The following is a 17,997-nucleotide window of genomic DNA, read 5'->3' on the forward strand; positions in this document are numbered from 1 at the left end:
CTCGTGGCGCGCTGAATTTTCAGAAATCGCAACTGCTTCCGTGCGACGGCTGTTGGCGCTCGTCGGTGCCTCCGGCGTGGCGGCGGCTCGGTTCGCCGGTGAATTCGCGCCGTGGGTGCCAGCGGCGGGTTGGTCGGCTTGAGGACGACCTGCAGGTGGGCGCGCGGGTGGGGTTGGGGAGGCAGACGAGGTGCAGCTCCACGGCAGCCATGGCGGGCGTCCGAAGCGGGAGCGGGCGCGACCGGTGTGGGGACAGCCGGAGTGGGCGCGGCCAAGGCTGGCGGCGGCCGGAGAGGGAGCGGGCGCGGCCGGCCGTGGCGGGCGGCGGCCGAAGCTCACGCGCGGTCGTGGCCGGCGGGGCGGGCGGCCTTGGCGGGCGGGCGGCCGTGGGCCGGCGGCGGCGGAGGGGCGACGGGCGGCGGCCGGCGGGCGCGCGCGGCGGCGGGGCGCCCGGGGCAGGGGCTAGGCAGGGGCTAGGCTAGAGGAGGAAGAAGGAGTGGAGGAAGGGAATTTTTTTTAATTTGGCATATTTTCGTAATATTCCCTTTTACAGTTTAGTCATACGGAGTCTGCTAGCTCGGATGAGTTTTTGCCCAGTGAAAACTGAATACAGGGCCCTATACTCGGTTTTAAGGGGTGAAAAAATACGGGGCATTTCGGTGATGTCTCTGTTTCGTTGTTCGTTTTCTACACTTAGTCCACACTAGTGGAATGCCCGTGCTTCGCCACGGCTCCCTACCTTATGTCAGTCACAATATTACATGGATCTCTACTTTATGTAGTTTCACAAATATTACAAGTGTAAATGATGCGCAAAAACATTTAAGTACATAAAAATAACCATATAATATTTAAAATATCATAAGATCATATCACATAATTTAGTGTAATAATTATAAAAGGCAACAAGACCGACATATTATTTCTTATATTATTTATTAAATCCATGCTCTCTTGATCGTGAATAACATATGCTCGCACAACATCCTGTATGTTATTTTCAATGTCATTAGCAAGGTACTTGATTATGTGTATCAAAAATCTCTTTGTCAACTCGTAGCCATCCTGCACAATCAATCTATCGAGTTAGCATGAAGTTTTATTTTCATAAAAATATAAGAATGTGAACATAAAGTACTCCCGGTGCAAATTGGATGAACAAATCATTTATCGCATGAAAGCATAAAAGAAAATACTAAGTAACCAAACAATTTTTTGCAAATAAATGGAAAATATTATTATCTCCTGGTCATTAGGACGATAATACTTGTTTTGTAATGATAACCATAGAAAACCACATGTCAGTGCTTGTTGGTATTGGAGTACTGAGAAAAGTCGGACAATCCTGCTTTCTTCCTCACCCAAATTTCCCCAACTTTAATTTTAAAATAACAAACTTTTCCCGATTTCACATTCTCCCGACACCACCGCATGGGTTACTCCTGCCGCCTGTGGCCACACACGCCGCCAAGGTCACTCGCTGTTTGGCGCCCGTCCACGGCTAGCTCTCTCACGTCCATCCCATCCTCCGGCGCCAAGCCACTCACCGTCGGCCTCCACACCCCCCGGCGCACGGTTTCGGCTGCCTGCCTCCCTGCCATTCGGCGGACGGTTCAGGCTGCCGACCTCCCCACCCTCCGGAGCTAAACCACTCCTCCATCAGCCGCACGGTTGTTACTCCGCCGTTGAAGAGTTGCCCGTGCTTTCCTTTGGTTCCCACGCGGGCCCACTATTACTATTTTTGGAAATATTCCTTTACCACAAGTGGATAGTTTTGGTGACCTGACTATAAGCAAAAACAAGGTCGACCTCGATGTAGTTCTGTCCAGGATAGAATGGGAAATTAATATGGCATGAACCAGAATCATTCAATAGATCAGTTTGAACCGTAAAATTGGTTTATAATACACAAACTTTACCGTTCATTTTTCTCCGCTCTTTGCCATTCTCATGGCACAACAAAAAAATTCATATGATAGAAATTTATTTCTGACATTGCCATATTTTTTATATGATACGAAATTAATTTCTGATATTACCCATAAAAAATGGTACAGAATTCCAACACGATTTACACATATGGAGATTAAACAAAAGTTTTATTCAGAACAAACCATCCATTGACATTTGGATCTGAAGCATTTGTTCTTGAGAATACATCGGTGATAAAAACAGGAAAATACAGAATCCAAAAGAAATTATAGAACAAATAAACAGATCGGAGACTTCAGGGGAGAGAAAAAAAAATATCGGATCTGCAATCTCAATAAATCAAACATCTCAGACTAATTACTTACATAAGCTAAGCAAGATCACCACATAATCTGAACGGTGAAGTATCCAAAGACATGACAGAAGTCAACAAAGCAGTAATAGGATCACCACTTCGTATGTCAAAAAAACCTGAATGCGGTGCCGTTGGATGGAGGCGTGGCCTGCTGGTTGCCGGCCTGAGGCGCTGGGAAACAAACAGTTTTACAGCAGTCAGGAAAGCAGCATCTAACACTCCTGTACGTGCTAGCAAGCAGCATCAATAGCAATTAGCAGCCGCGGCATACACAAGAAAGCACACGCGCTCATTCTGAGATAAAATAAGACGAAGCGAAAACACACCTTTGCAATTGGCAGGCAAACACGTGCGCTAGCAGTCAGCGGCAGCAGCAGTAAACACACAAGCCAAATCTATGTCTCCAGCTATTCTCATCTCTTTTCTCAATTTCTCTTGCGCACGGCAAATGAGGCGTACGCGGTAGACCACACGCCATGGTCGCTGCTTAACCCTCGATCTACTCCCTCCCTCCTCCATCCAAAGAGTCGAAAAAATTCAGTCGCCCCGTTCATCCAAAGAGCTACCGGCGGCCGCGACGTGCACACACCATGGGAAAGCCGACTCACACTGCTACACCTTCCAGATTTGCGCCTGGCAGTCCCACCCATCGGTGCGGCGATGCCACGCCACCAGAGTCGGAAACGATGGGTTGCCATGATGATATGCGTGTGGTAAATTGAGTCAAACTGTGATAACTCCATCAAGGTAGTTGTTCCTATTAGCAAGATAAGATAAGATAAGATAAGATGGTTAGCTATTTTTGAGGAGTGCGGACCGGGTGGTTTGAGGGAGGAAATATGAATTGAGGACGTGGGGGTATTATTGTCCATCCTGAAAATGTGACATCAGGCATTCACCAGTTTGCTCTTAATAGTAGAGATGACTGGCGAAGCGAATTCTTTCCATGAGATTACATCGGGAAGCATCGCTCCGACCTCAGAGCACAAATGGAGTTTTCCTACGTCTATCTCGGCGTAGCTCTCGTCTCGCTGCTCATTGTGTTTGCTAACCGGAGGTGCTCGGCGGTGCATGGTGGCGACGGCCTGCGCCTGCCGCCGGGGCCGTGGCAGCTGCCCGTGATCGGCAGCCTGCACCACCTGGCCGGGCAGCTCCCTCACCGCGCGATGCGTGATCTGGCGCGGCGCCACGGGCCGGCCATGCTGCTCCGGCTCGGCGAGGTGCCGACGCTGGTGGTGTCCTCCCGGGAGGGGGCTCGCGACGTGATGAAGACCCACGACACCACGTTCGCGACGCGGCCCCTGAGCTCCACCATGCGCGTCATCACCAACGGCGGACGGGACATCGTGTTCGCGCCCTACGGGGACTACTGGCGCCAGCTGCGGAAGATCGCCGTCACGGAGCTCTTCACCGCGCGCCGAGTCCTCTCCTTCCGCGCCATCCGCGAGGAGGAGGTCGCCGCCGTGCTCCGCGAGGTCGGCGAGGCCGCGGCGGCCGAGCGCCCCGTGGACGTGGAGATGCACGCGCTGCTGTCGGCGCTCGTGGCGGACAGCACGGTGCGCGCCGTGATGGGCGACCGGTGCAAGGAGCGCGACGCGTTCCTCCGGGAGCTCGACCTCTCCATGAAGCTCGCGGCGGGGTTCAACCCGGCCGACCTGTGGCCTTCGTCACGGCTCGCCGTGCGGCTCAGCGGCGCCGCGCGCCGCGCCAAGGAATGCCGAGATGCCGTGTACCGCATCCTCGACGGCATCATCCAGGAGCACCTGAAGAGGATGGACAGCGGCACAGACCAGGACGACGACCTGCTTGACGTTCTGCTGAGGATTCAGAAGGAAGGTGGACTCCAGTTTCCGCTCGACATGGACGCTATCAAATCCGTCATCTTCGTAAGTCTTCTCGCTAACTGGCTTTTCTGAATTTCTGCTATCACGAATTCGCGAACATGTGATGGTTTTCGTATGTTGGCGTATTTTTGTTGACCAACCTACGGTCCCGGTCATATAGGAAAACTGTCCAGTTTTATGTCAAAACGCAACTCTTAATCTCAGTACACTAAAATTTGTGGCTGCTGGCTGGAATTATGTGGAAATAGGTGTGCAATTTTAGCAATACTTCCAGTTGATTTGTATTCCATAAGTTATAAGAAAGTGAGGTTGAGATAGGTTTTTTTTTCTCCCATATTTCTGAAATCCCGTCTGTAACTAGTTTTCTTGGTACCCACCGGTATAAGTAAATACCATACTGAAATATTTATAATTCTGGATTTTTTTAAAAAATAGAAGTTAAAAAAATATGATATTTTAGAAGTTAAAAACAATTTGTTCTGTCGATACATACATTTTTCTCCACGTATCTGCTAAGTTTTCTTATGCAATATGTTCTATTTGGGTTACACAAAATCATAAAATTGTGGCTCTAACATGACACATAATCTCGATTTTGCTCCCCCACTTCGTATTTTTTTAGATCACCTATGAAATGATATATTGATACAATTGTACATACTCTCTTAGTTTTATGTTTGTAGCATGTCAAACTACTTTAAGTTTGACGATGTTTGTAGAATAATATATCAACATCAAGACCAAATAATTATTTTCATTATATTCATCATGCTGTAAATTTTTGTGCTATATAGATTTGACATTGTAGACATTGACATGTTTTCCGAAAACTTGGGCCAAATGTAGAAAAATATTGACTTTAGACAAACTAGAACCTCAATTATTTTAAACCGGAGGAAGGACTAGATTCCTTTTTTTTATCTTGCAAAGGAAGTTCTTTTTTTAAAACACAAGCTCACGGTCCAAAATGGTTATTCTAGTCCAACACGGCAAATCCTATTCGCCGCCCATTAGCGTGTGTTAATACGGCGCACGGGCTAATGAGACGACGTGGGCTGAGGCCCATTTAGTGTGACTGTTTTGGTTTTTCCGATTTGGTCGGTTTTTTTTGTTTTTTTTGGTTCGTAGTTCTTCGGTTCTTTCCAATTTTCTTTGGCTTTTCGTTTTTCTCTTTTTTTATTTTTCTATTTTTTTTCTTTGTGAACAAAAATATTTTTGAATAAATTTTTATTTTGGATCAAACTAATTTTTTAGCAAAAAAGGTTTTTAATCAAAATTTTATTTCAAGCAAAAAAAATTGAGCAAAAAATGATTTGGAACAAAATTATTTCTGAGCAAAACAAGATTTTGAACAAATTTTTATTTTGGAACAAAAATAATTTGAGAAAAAAATTGAACACTTTTTAAAATAAATTTTCAAATCTGAATATTTTGTTGGTAAAAAAACTTTTAAATTTATAATGTTTTGAAACAAAAAGGAGAAAAAGGAAAACTTTACCTGGGCCGGCCCACTAGGTTGCGGGCGGCTGAGCTCTGCGTGCGTGCCGTATAAACCGCCGCACGCAGGCGGCCAATAGGTGCTCACGTCCAACACCATGCCTCGACTGCTCTTTGGTTGGGCCGGGATGCTAGTGTAGCAGGCCAGTGGCTTAATCGGGCCTGGAGCACTAGCCTAGCAAGGCCCAGATTGTTAAAAGTTGCTATTCAAGATTTTCGTAGATGTGGATCTTTTTTTCTCTCGAGCTCCAGTGAAACATTTGTATATCACTAAAAAAAAATCACTGCAAGTTTTTTTCAAAAGAGTTCTTAGGGGGAGCGGTGTTTTGGAACATGTGTGCATATGCTCCCTATATTTCGAAATGCATCTTACATATATTTTAAATTTTAAAAAAATTGAAAATAAAAGTTCACACGTATATCTTCACGTGCTACGTGCTCACAAAGTCGTTTCATAAAAAATCGACTTATCATGTGGCATGTGTAAAAAAGACAAAATTCAGTGCTAAAAATAATGCTTTTCACAAGATAAACTTTCTCTTTTTTGTATAGACCACACAAAATATTGGTTTTTCGTGAAACTTGACGAACACACGTATATTATGGAGATGTATATGTACAATTTTTTATTCAAATTTTTCGACATTTCAAAATATGATTTTTTGGTAGAGGGAGCATACGCACCCGGGAGCCGAATTGAATTTCCGTTTCTTAGGGTATCTATTTTCTCACTTAACCTTTTCTCGACCTGTAGTTTTTTTTTTTTTGTGAAAGGACCTGCAGTTATTCGTCGTCAAATATATTCTCAAAATCCTCATGTCACTGAATCCACAAATGTTTCTCACGCAGGACATATTCGGCGCCGGCAGCGAGACAGCAGCGACGACGCTGGAGTGGGCAATGGCAGAGCTGATCAAGAACCCAAAGGTCATGGAGAAGGCGACGACCGAGGTCCGGCAAGCCTTCCAGTCCCACGGCGCCGTATCTGAGCATGCTCTGAGCGATCTCCATTACCTACACCTCGTCATCCGGGAGACGCTGCGGCTGCACACGCCTCTGCCGCTGCTGCTCCCGCGAGAATGCCAGGAGCCATGCCAAGTGCTGGGGTACGATGTTCCGCGGGGCACGCAGGTGCTGATCAACGTCTGGGCTCTGGGCCGCGACGAGCGCTACTGGCCCGACGCGCCGGAGGAGTTCCGGCCGGAACGATTCGAGAGCGAAGCCGCCGCGGCGGACTTCGGGGGCAACGACTTCACTTTCCTGCCGTTCGGCGCCGGCCGTCGGATGTGCCCTGGCATGGCCTTCGGCCTCGCCAACGTCGAGCTCCCACTGGCAAGCTTGCTCTTCCACTTCGACTGGGAGCTGCCAGGCCGGGCTGAGCTTGACATGACCGAGGCGTTCGGCCTCACCGCGCGGCGGAGGGCCAAGCTCCTGTTGCGTCCGATTCTCCAAGTACCTGTTCCCGGAGTATAGTGAACTGTTAAACCAGACGTATATATATCCTCAGTTTCCTCTGAAATAAACAAACACGTGATCATCGGGGTTTATCTGTGGGCCGATACCTGAACTATATATCACGCTCCTCTCCCGGGAAAACGTCACCAGTGTGGGCACCTCGCCGAGCCGGAGAAGCATGGCCATCACGGTCCTCTCCCGGGACTTTCCCACTCGTGGAATCGGGATTTGAGAGGAACCCACTTCTAGCTTCTTTTTCTTTTGGGGATGGACGGCACCGTCGGCACCTGGTAGGTTCAATTTACCATGCTACTTGAAACGGGGAAGAAAGAGAAAGAGTCCCTCCATATCGGTTATTAAGGCTTCCTGTTTATATGATTAATTATTAGTCAACTCAGAATTAAGTTAGTTCTTAGTTAGTCAGATGGCATCGTCATTGAATCCTAGTAACAACTCTGCCATTATCACAAAGCAAATCTAATGGTCTGAAAATATTTTTTCTAGTAGTTGCAATCTCACTTACAAAAAAATATGAATAACGATGCAGATCAGATGATGTAGGATTTGACTACGAACTAAATTAGCAAAACAATTAAACATAACCATTAAGATATATGACACATATATGCCAACTTTTGTGCCACATATCTCATATTTTAACCAAAGTAATGATCAACTTTTTAAAATACGTGGAGGCCTAATAAATTTTTACGGAGGGAGTGGGATTAATCATTTGCTCATGTGATGCAGCCAATTAATTAGCCATTGAGAATTTTGAAAATTAATTGTTCAAATGGGCCAAAATATCATGGTTCCGAACACATCTAACCACCAAATAGAGTAATTAATATTCTCATTGGTGTTGGAGTTTATATAAATATGCTTATACTAGAAATCGTTATTGAGATATTCATGACATTGTATGCTTCGGAGATATTTACAACAAATATCTTTTTTCATTATATAGTTATAGATATGCATCATAAAAATCAAGAATGACTTTGGTTACAAAATACTCCCTCTGTTTCACAATTATTGTTTTGGTTTTAGTTTAAATAAGAATTATGAAATGGAGACATGGAGTATAGTTTAAATTTAGCACAACATTAGTGCACTTCAAAATTTACGCTCATTACCGAATAAAGAACGCAATAACTAGTATTAGCAATATTGATGGATATGTGGTTAACTAGGCCAAATGAAAAAAACATGTACTCATTAAGACCGTAAGATGCTAAATAAGATGTATGAAGTATTAAATTTTAGTACAAATTGCGTTTGTTGATTCTTCGGTGGACCAAATTTTCTTTGGATTGGCTTTGTGTATAAAATATTGAAAAATGTCAATGAAGTCTCACTTTAATTATGTCTATCGGTAATAATATTATTGCGGGCAGCAACGGCGAGGTTGCAGGGTAGTGGAGGCGGAAGAGTTAGGGCTCTTCATAGGGTGCCAGATGGGAGGGGTACAAGAGTGGGTCAAGGGGGCGCCTCTGCACCCTAATCTCATTTTCACACCGATGGGAATGTCTATGTTGTGTTGTTTGCAAACCTGTATCGGACGCATGTACATAATGTTCGACTACAGCCTCCAATATCGGATGGCCTCCATATTTTTGTATGTTAAGCTACTATTTACTACTATTAATCGACCATACCTCTAATAAAAAAATTAGGCCTATTAAATGCATTGAACCAGGGTACCGCTTCAAATCTCTTGTCCTTCTATTTATCTCTGTCTCATCTAGCACGAGTGCAATTATTAATCGCAGATTCTACACAGATTTAATTTCGTCACAATTTCCTCAGAATAGATCTACTGTTGCAATGAATAATACATGTGAAAGAGATTGTAACATGAGGTTTGAGTGGATGGATATTTTCCTCCAAAACATCGTGCAATCCAATCCTATTGGAAAAATTCCTATGCATTCATAAGGATTCAAACCTACGAATCAAACGGTGCCCATATAAAAAAATTCTTGGATGAAAAAATCCTACAAAATTCGTATAGGATTCCTTTGAATCAAAAAAGCCCATAGCATTGAGATGTCATGTCTACTTAAACCCTATGGAAAGAAAAATTGTTTTTGATAATAACAAAGAATTTTTTTCATGAGGTATGAGCTCATGCGTTTTTTTCCTAGAATGTGTACTACAAGATTCTTATAGGATTGATTCCTATGAGATATGTTCCTATGAATTAAATATGATTTAAATACTAAAAAATTACATAAATTCTATGAACCAAAAAAGCCCTTAGTTTTTTTTTTTGCAAAAAAAAAGAGCCTTTAGTTTCCTCCAAAATGTACACGTGATCTGTGCCTATGCCTGAACTACAGCCACCTGCGACATACTGCCTGATTGAAGCTACCCAGGGGCCAGGTGCCATCCATCCCCAAAACAACGAGAACCGGGTTCCTTCCAAACGCGGATCCCACGAGTGGAAAGTCCTGCCGGCAAGGATAAAATGATGAGGCAGGTAGCGTACTTAGAGCATCTCCAGTCGCGTCCCCCAAACCGTCCCCCAAAGGGATTTGGGGCGCGCCGGATAAAAAAAGCGTTCCAGCCGCGTCCCCCAAAGCCCTTTTTTGTCCGGCGCGCCCCCATTCGGTGTCCGGCGTCCCGAGCCCGTCCCCGTCCCACGTGGGACGCACCGGGCACGCCGGACACAACGAAATGAGAGGCGAGGAGGCGTGGGGCCGACCCGTCGGCGGCTCGGACGCTCAACCGCCACATACGTAGCGACGGTGCGGTTGACGGGAAGCGGAACCGTCGCATTGGCAAGCGCGTCGACGACGCGCCAACCCCGCCGGAATGGAGCGCCGACTCCTCGGAAGAGCAACCGCTGCTCTCTTCGACTTCGCGCCGCCGTTCATCCGCGCTCAATAAGACCCGTACGTACGCCGTACGCACGCCACCATTCATCCAAGCCTTCATCCGACACCTCCGGCGACGATGAGCTACATCTCCCGGCTCCCGTCCGACACCTCCCGGCGAGGGAAAGTCCGCCGGGCCGGCGCCATTGGTGGGAGAGAGCCGGGACGCCGAGCGGCGGCGACGATTCCCCGCCGCCGGTTGACGAGCGAGGAGGAATGGCCGGGCCGGGAGGAGGAGGAAGAAGAGAGCGAGGCCGCGGCGGCGGCGGTGGCCCGTGCGAAGGCGAAGGCGGCCAAGGCGAAGGCTTCCAAGGCGAAGGCCGCCAAGGCCAAGGCCAAGGCGAAGGCGAAGGCCAAGGCGCAGCCGACGAGCACCGGCGACGACGACGCGTCGAGCGCCGACACCGCCTCTTCGGAAGAGGTGACGAGCAGGAAGCGCCACCGCGATGACGACGACGAGGCGGGGCCATCAGCGAAGAAGAAGAAGTAGATAGTTTATATGTATTTAATTATATTTTTTCGAAGTTTTATATATAATTTGTTTATGTTCAACCGATTTGAATATTATTAAATAGTTTCTTTCTAGCCAAAAAAAATACTTTTAATGTTTGGGGGCGGCGTTTGGGGGACGCGGCTGGGGAGCGACGTCCCCCAAACGCGGCACGAACGAAACACGTCCCCCAAACGCTCGATCCGGCGTGGTTTGGGGGACGGTTTGGGGGACGCGACTGGAGATGCTCTTAGCACATCTCCAATCAGTGTTGAGTGCGACTTGTCATATCACATGTCCCAAAGACAACGCGATATGGATCAGAGGTTAGGGATGATAATCCTGTAGCGGCAGCCCTCATTAACAATTTAACATCCATGGGGTGCTCATCTCAGCGCGACGCGTCACAGGATTTGCAAATTGGTTCTGCGATGGAGACTTGACACCTTCCATGTATCCAACTCGACAGCTCTCTCCGCATCATGATCGGAACTGAACCCATCCGATGGATGTCAGACAAACTACCCCGGCCGGTAGTAGGACGACATTGTCTGTTCTTAATTCAGACGGTGAGGTCGGAGGCGATCTCCTTAGCTAATAAGATCTCGCAGATGCCTGCGATGCGATTCGGAAAGCTTGTCGTTGGGATTCCTAGAACGTTCCTGATGAATGATTACTCGAGTAGCATTAGTTAGCTGTTAGTGTTTGGCACGGATAAGCTGAGGGGGTACAGTGCTTAAAGCAGCCTGCTTTTCTTATCCAGACGCCTCCTTTCGCAGCGCAGCCATACAGCGATCGACAAGTCCTAATCATCTTTGGCTCATATGATCATGCTCTTCTTCTCGCTTAGTCTTATACAACTGCTTTTGATATTCGTCTGGGACGAGTGCGTCCCGCTACGTATCGAGGGCTCTTCTTTTCAGTAAAGTTGCAGCAATCGGAGGTAGTTTAGCTTAACTGAAAAGATAAATCTACTACCTAGATATGACTGAGTCCAGTGATCGAGTATCACATCCATATTCCACCGAGCTATGGAAGTAAGATAAAGCTACTCACTAAGGATCATTTTTTTCTAGGTTTAGTCCGTCTTGTAGCAGAGTCTAGGTTTAGTCCTGTAGCTGAGTGAAGATTGAAGATTCTGCGGAAAGATTACTACGTGCCACGAGAGGGACGTACTTCTGAATCTCGGTAGAGCTCGTGAGGAAGAGGAGAGGATAACGCGATGGATTTGTAACCTCTGATTTCAGCTGGTAGCAGACGTCTTCGTCCCGATGTTACAGTCGAACAGGACACGGCCGGAGATAGAAGACTGAAGCACCGCCGCGACTATTCCGCGCGCTCGCGCATTACCCGGCGACGGTTCTTTCGTCTGCTGCGCGCACAGAAACACGACAGCGGCGCCGGTGGGCGGTGGCCGGCCGGATGCTCCGTGCCGTGCCGTTCGCGCAACGGCGCCGTTTGTCTCTTCTTATACGTGTTTGCTGTATTTGATTGATGGTAGCCAACAAGTTATGAGGCGTCCGTTTTTTTTTTCAACAAGGGGAGCCCGAAGGGCCTGGAAGCTTATATTAAACACAGACAGTGGAGGTGTAGAATATTACAGAAGACCTCATAAGATTGATAGTTTCTCAACAAAAAAAAAATAAGATTGAGAAAATAGTAAAAAAGTCCCCAATTTATGTGGAGAAAACCTCTCTAAAAGATCTAAAAAGCAATCAGGTCTCCCTATCTCCTCTGCCAAGCCAGAGATCAGCTGCACCGTCGCCGAGCACGTATCCTATGAAATGGGAGAACTCCCGCACCGGCAATTTTGACAAAAATAACCCTTTTCTGAAAGAAAAGCACAGACTGACCCTCTGACCAAACTATTTCACCGGACTAACCCTTTTGTGTGGCGCCCTTTCCATCGGCGTCACACCTCACTCTGTGGCGAATGGCGCCACACATCTATGCTGACATGGCGCGATCGACGCTGCGCGCCGTTGACCAGCCGACGTGGCAGTGTGACGCCGTTCCTATGGGCGCCACACATCCACTTATGTGTGGCGCCACACATCCACTTATGTGTGGCGCCCGAGCCCGCCCTAGCCCGAACCATGCAGTTCTTCCTTCTCTGTTTCTTTCTCTCCTCCTCCAACCCGACGGTTCCTCTCTCCCCCCACCCAAATCCCTGTGTTTTCTTCAGATCTGGCCGGCCATTTCGTTCCCAATTCATTCCTGAAGGTATTCTCCCTCGATCCCTTTCGTTTCATCCACTGATTTCATAGATTTTGTTACATTTGCACATGAACCCTAGATGTGAAATTTTTGATGTTGTTGTTTATTTTTTATGGATTTGGAATTGCTTTAGACATGGAACACTAGATATGAAACCCTACATGTGATTGTATATTTTTTCAATAACTTGTTCTCATGAACCCTAGATTTGTATATGAATTCTCATGTATGTGTGATGGCTTATTTGGATATGAATTCTCATGTATGTGTGATGTATATGTGATAGAAATGCTAGATATATCCTCATGTATGTGTTGCTCATATTTGTTAGTGGAACCAAAATTTAGAACATGTATGATCACAAATAATGGTAGTTCTTATTGTGTGTATTTGTGGAAAAAATGTAGGATGGTGTGGCTCCTATATCATGACTATGGCAAAGAACACCGGGCATATCATATGACGGAAAAGGGGAATGTACTAATATTTATTTTGTTAACACCTCTTGTTTTATTTCAATGGATATGGCATAATATTATGTGTCTGGATGAGCTTGTAGGTTCTTCAGCCCTTGAAGATTCGCTACCACGGTAAAATAAGTGACATGCCGTATGACGAGTTGTACACGGAGTTCATCCAACCTACCGGTCTTCTCCCGTTCATCACGCTTGTAAGCCGGGGGGCGCCGAACATGAACGCCGCGGCACTCACCGCCCTTGTCGATCGATGGAGGCCGAAGACGCACACCTTCCACTTGAGGGCCGGCGAGATGACCCCTACTCTTTAGGATGTTTCCATGATCCTTGGTCTTCCTATTCAGGGCGATCCACCGTGTATGAACACAGCTTCTGATGGGTGGCGCCAGCAGATGGAGGCGCTTATTGGCATTGCTCCTCCGGAGCCAGAAGATAAAAAAGGATAGAGCTCCCGCCGGCGCACCTTTCCTTTGGATCAGGACTAACTTTGGTACATGCCCGGAAGGGGCCAACCGTGACACTTTCTAGACATACACCCGAGTGTACTTGTGGTATTACATTTCGAGGACTCTCTTTGCTGATAGTGGTGGGAATTTGGCCCATTGGTGTTGGCTCAATGCGCTTACGGTGTTGGAGCACCAGTGGAGTTGGGGAAGCGCGGCACTTGCCTACCTCTATCGACAGGTGATGATTTGCTATCTTTACTATTCTTCTATAGTAGTCTGCTAGAGAAAGTACTAACCAAATGTCTTATGTAAGCAGTTGGACGAAGGTTTTCGCAGGATTGGGAGCGGCAGTATTGGTGGATGCATGCTCCTACTTTCCGTATGAAGCTGGGAACGCCTATCAGTTGGGCGGCCCAAGAGAAACAACCAGAGGCCATGGGCTCATTACCGGAACAACCTTGATCGGGAGCCCACTTGGGCATACTTGTGGGACAATGTCTCGGAGATGACGAACGATTCAATTGTGATGTACAGGCAGTACACTGAGGAGTTGGACACTCTTACCTCTGAGCAGGTAACCTTTCTAAAGCCTTTTGCTATCCTATTTCATAAATTCCATTAGCATGTTGTAAATTTTGAAATATTTTTATGCTGCAGGTGGATTGGGAGCCATATGGTAGCTTTTACCGTATTGGCGCGGCGATGACTGACCTCAACCCCAAGTGCACGGAGGAGTCGGGTTTCTGGCGTATGCGTTGTCCACTCATATGCGTGTGGGAGGTTGAATACCACCAGCCGCACAGAGTGACGAGACAGTTTGGGCTGTATCAGCAGTAGGCTGTATCAGCAGTACCCACCTGAGTGGCAAGACATGGACCGCACGCTCCATAGGTAAACTTCTTGATTCATGCGATGGAAACTTGTTGATTCATGCGATAGAATCTTACTGTATCCATTGTGCTCCAATGTCTTGCAGGCTTGATAGGAAGCAGCATCGGAAGATCCAGAATTGGCCTGTCCATCATAGGATTCACGTTACAGCGTTCGAACACTGTTTGGACACGATACGGAATGGCAGACATGTCGAGGTTGTCCCGTACGACGCGGAAGCTTTCAACAACTATCTCCATTGGTTTCAGCAAAGCACGCCTATCGAGTTAGTGAACCACGTGTATGATGAAGAAATGTTGGACGAGCCCATCGCATTCGATGATGTTGCGCAAAGCCAGTACGACAGGATTGTTCGAGGAGGGAGATCGACTTCTATTGCTTCCTCCGTGAACTTTGTGGTAATGTATTCTCTCATTAGCTAGCACATCATCTATATTGGCATGTGCTCTCTCAAATTGTGTATAATATGTTTGTCACAGCGGTCCGAGATAAAAAAAAAACAGCTAACGAGTGTGAGGTTGTTTGGGATCAGAGCCTTACATATGAAAAGCCTATCGGAGCGATGCGGTCATCGCTAACAACAACCTAGGGACTCGGTTGTATGCTTCCTCCCAATCACCGTACAACATCTTGAATGCGGCTTGTTTGGCCTTCCATGCCTTCCCATACTTGACGTCGTAGTCAAAGCGGGATTTCACCGTATCTTGCACGGACCTAATGCTCATGGTTGGAAGTGATGATATCTCAGCTGACAGCTTGTATGCAATGAACTCGGATGTGAGCTGACAGTGGTCCGGCTGCGCATCTTTGCCATCAAGCTTCGGTCCCCGACACATATGAGTGGCTACACAACTTGTTATGTGCCAAGAGGGCCCTTTTTAATTTGAAAGGTCTTGCACGGACAACCCATGGACACCTTTTATCTACACATTTTAGCGTGTACCGCTTCTTCAAGTCCGAGTGAACAATGGTGTAAGGGCGATGATGCTTAATCGAGAACTCCTTCAACCATACCTTCAATTCCAAGAAGGTATCAAACGTGAGCCCTTTAGAGGTCATAGCCGTCCTCGCATCCACATCTCTCTTGGAAATTGTCCTAGCTCCAAGAAGTAAACTTTTGCCACCATCAACCACGGCTCCATCTGCAAGACTAACATCACGGAACAATGGTATCCGAATATTCCGTCCGGTTACCTTCTTGAAGATCTCGGCTCTTTCGGCTTCCTTAGCCGTGAAGCCATCCTCATCAACTTCTTCAGCGGGTCCATCATCATCCGAGTCCGAGGCATAGCATCGGGAATAAGGAATGGAGTGGTCCATGTCCTTTTGCGTCAAATATGTATCCAAATCACCGACATTGTTGTAATTCATCTCGAAACCATTATCACCATCGTCATGCTCGTCATACTCCTTCTCCAACGGTGGATCTTGGGCAATGGGAGATTGGACAATGGGAGAGTCGTTGGCTTCTTCTTGGCTCATGGGTGGTGGAATCCAACCTTCAACGGGGGAGGAGCGCCGGTTAAGGGAAAGCTCGATATGAGCATCAACCATCTTGGTTGCAAACAACTCCAAAGCCTTGTCTTGTGAATCCGCCACCGTCTCCTTGTAAACGGACCAACGTTGCTCGGAGTTGATACGCATTGTCTTCCAACGGGTGCACATTCCAAACCCCACATTATGTATTCCCTCTAGCTCAACACCATCATTTGGCTCATTCAAACTCAACTCAATCCTCACTTGTGCTACCACCTCCGGAAAGCTAGGGCTACGTTCAAACACCAAGTCAACCTCTTCCGGGTCTGGCTCTAGGTTTCCCTTCAAAAAAGCATCCTTGTCCACATGATGAACATGAAAAATTCTTTCCATCCCCATGCATAATATGAACAACACATACAAACATGTGTTCATTAGTTACCATAATCAACACAAATCTACCTAGAGTTTCTACAACCTAGCCCTACCACTTGTCCTACTTCAACAAACCCTAAGATCCAACCAAATCTAGATCCACCCTCAAATCAACTTAGGTTTCACATCTAGGGTTTCACATGTAGATCCAACCAAATCCATCAATTCATTGGATAAAAAGAAGGGGAAGGGAGGATATTACCTCAAAGAACGGGTTGGGAACGATCTCCACGGACAGATCCAACGAAATCCACCAAGATTTGAGAGGGATTTGGGTGGGGGAGAGAGGTGGGGTGGCTGGTCGGAGGAGGAGGAAGAAGATATGAGTAGGAAATGAGGAGGGGTTGGGCTAGGGCGGGCTCGGGCGGCCACACATAAGTGGATGTGTGGCACCCTTCCCATCGGCACTGAAGGGCGCCACACTTTAAATGTGTGGCACCCATGGGAACGGCGCCACACGTCCTGCCACGTCGGCTAGTCAATGGCTCGCAGCGTCGACCACGCCACGTCGACATGGATGTGTGGCGCCGTTCGCATGGGCTCCACACAGTGAGGTGTGGCGCCGATGGGAAGGGCGCCACACAAAAGGGTTAGTCCGGTGAAATAATTTGACCAGAGGGTCAATCTGTGCTTTTCTTTCAGAAAAGAGTTGTTTTTGTCAAAATCGCCTCCCGCACCTGCTGCACCCACTCTTTATGGACCATTGGATATTAAACAAAGGGACGTGATGCTGCGCTTCACACGCAAGGACTGTTGGCATATTGCCAAGACGATCTCATTATTTTTCTGAATTACAAGAATCATCCTTGGAAGTTGAATCTGAGGCCCCATCATCATGTACAACAGCACCAGGCGACTTTTTTTTCGAGTACCCGTAGGAAATCTGTGAGTTTTGTATTTAGTTAATTTGCAAAAAAAAAGAGTTTTTATTTAGTTGGAGCAAAGGCCAAAAGCCGTACAAGGAGAGGTCCACCTTCCCCAGCAACCATACACGGCTAGGGGAGAAAAAACCTAGGTTTATACGTTTCCTCCCGGAAGCCCACCACTACCCCTAGCTCTTAGACGATAGTTAATCCATTCGCACCACATGGACAGGATGGAGGTGAGGGTATGAGCCGCCGTTTCCTCCTTGCCCTAGAACATGCACACATTCCTTTCAAGCCAGAGGGATCGGACGACAAGCATGATCAAAGAGTTTTCTTCCTTGCGTCATTTACCTCGGAGAACGGTGTGATACGTCTCAAACGTATCTATAATTTCTTATGTTCCATGCTACTTTATTGATGATACTCACATGTTTTATACACATTATATGTCATTATTATGCATTTTCCGGCACTAACCTATTGACGAGATGCCGAAGAGCCGATTCTTTGTTTTCTGCTGTTTTTGGTTTCAGAAATCCTACAAAGAAAATATTCTCGGAATTGGACGAAATCAACGCCCAGGGGCTTATTTTTCCACGAAGCTTCCAGAAGACCGGAGGAGATACGAAGTGGGGCCACGAGGCGACGCCACACTAGGGCGGCGCGGCCCAGGCCCTGGCCGCGCGGCCCTAGCGTGTGGGTCCCCCGTGACGCCTCCTGACCTGCCCTTCCGCCTAC

At 47.1% G+C, this 17,997-nt stretch overlaps 1 protein-coding gene across 1 annotated transcript; it reads left to right on the forward strand.

Moving 5' to 3' along the window:
• The first annotated feature begins 3,220 nt into the window (after positions 1-3,220).
• Positions 3,221-7,277, forward strand: LOC124676917 (dolabradiene monooxygenase-like). Its single transcript, XM_047212930.1, has 2 exons — positions 3,221-4,173; positions 6,478-7,277. Exons 1-2 carry the CDS (start codon positions 3,277-3,279, stop codon positions 7,099-7,101), a joined length of 1,521 nt encoding a protein of 506 aa, XP_047068886.1. The 5' UTR covers positions 3,221-3,276; the 3' UTR covers positions 7,102-7,277.
• The last annotated feature ends 10,720 nt before the right edge of the window (positions 7,278-17,997 follow it).

This window comes from Lolium rigidum, chromosome 7 (genome assembly GCF_022539505.1).
Source record: "Lolium rigidum isolate FL_2022 chromosome 7, APGP_CSIRO_Lrig_0.1, whole genome shotgun sequence".
Classification (NCBI taxonomy): domain Eukaryota; kingdom Viridiplantae; phylum Streptophyta; class Magnoliopsida; order Poales; family Poaceae; genus Lolium; species Lolium rigidum.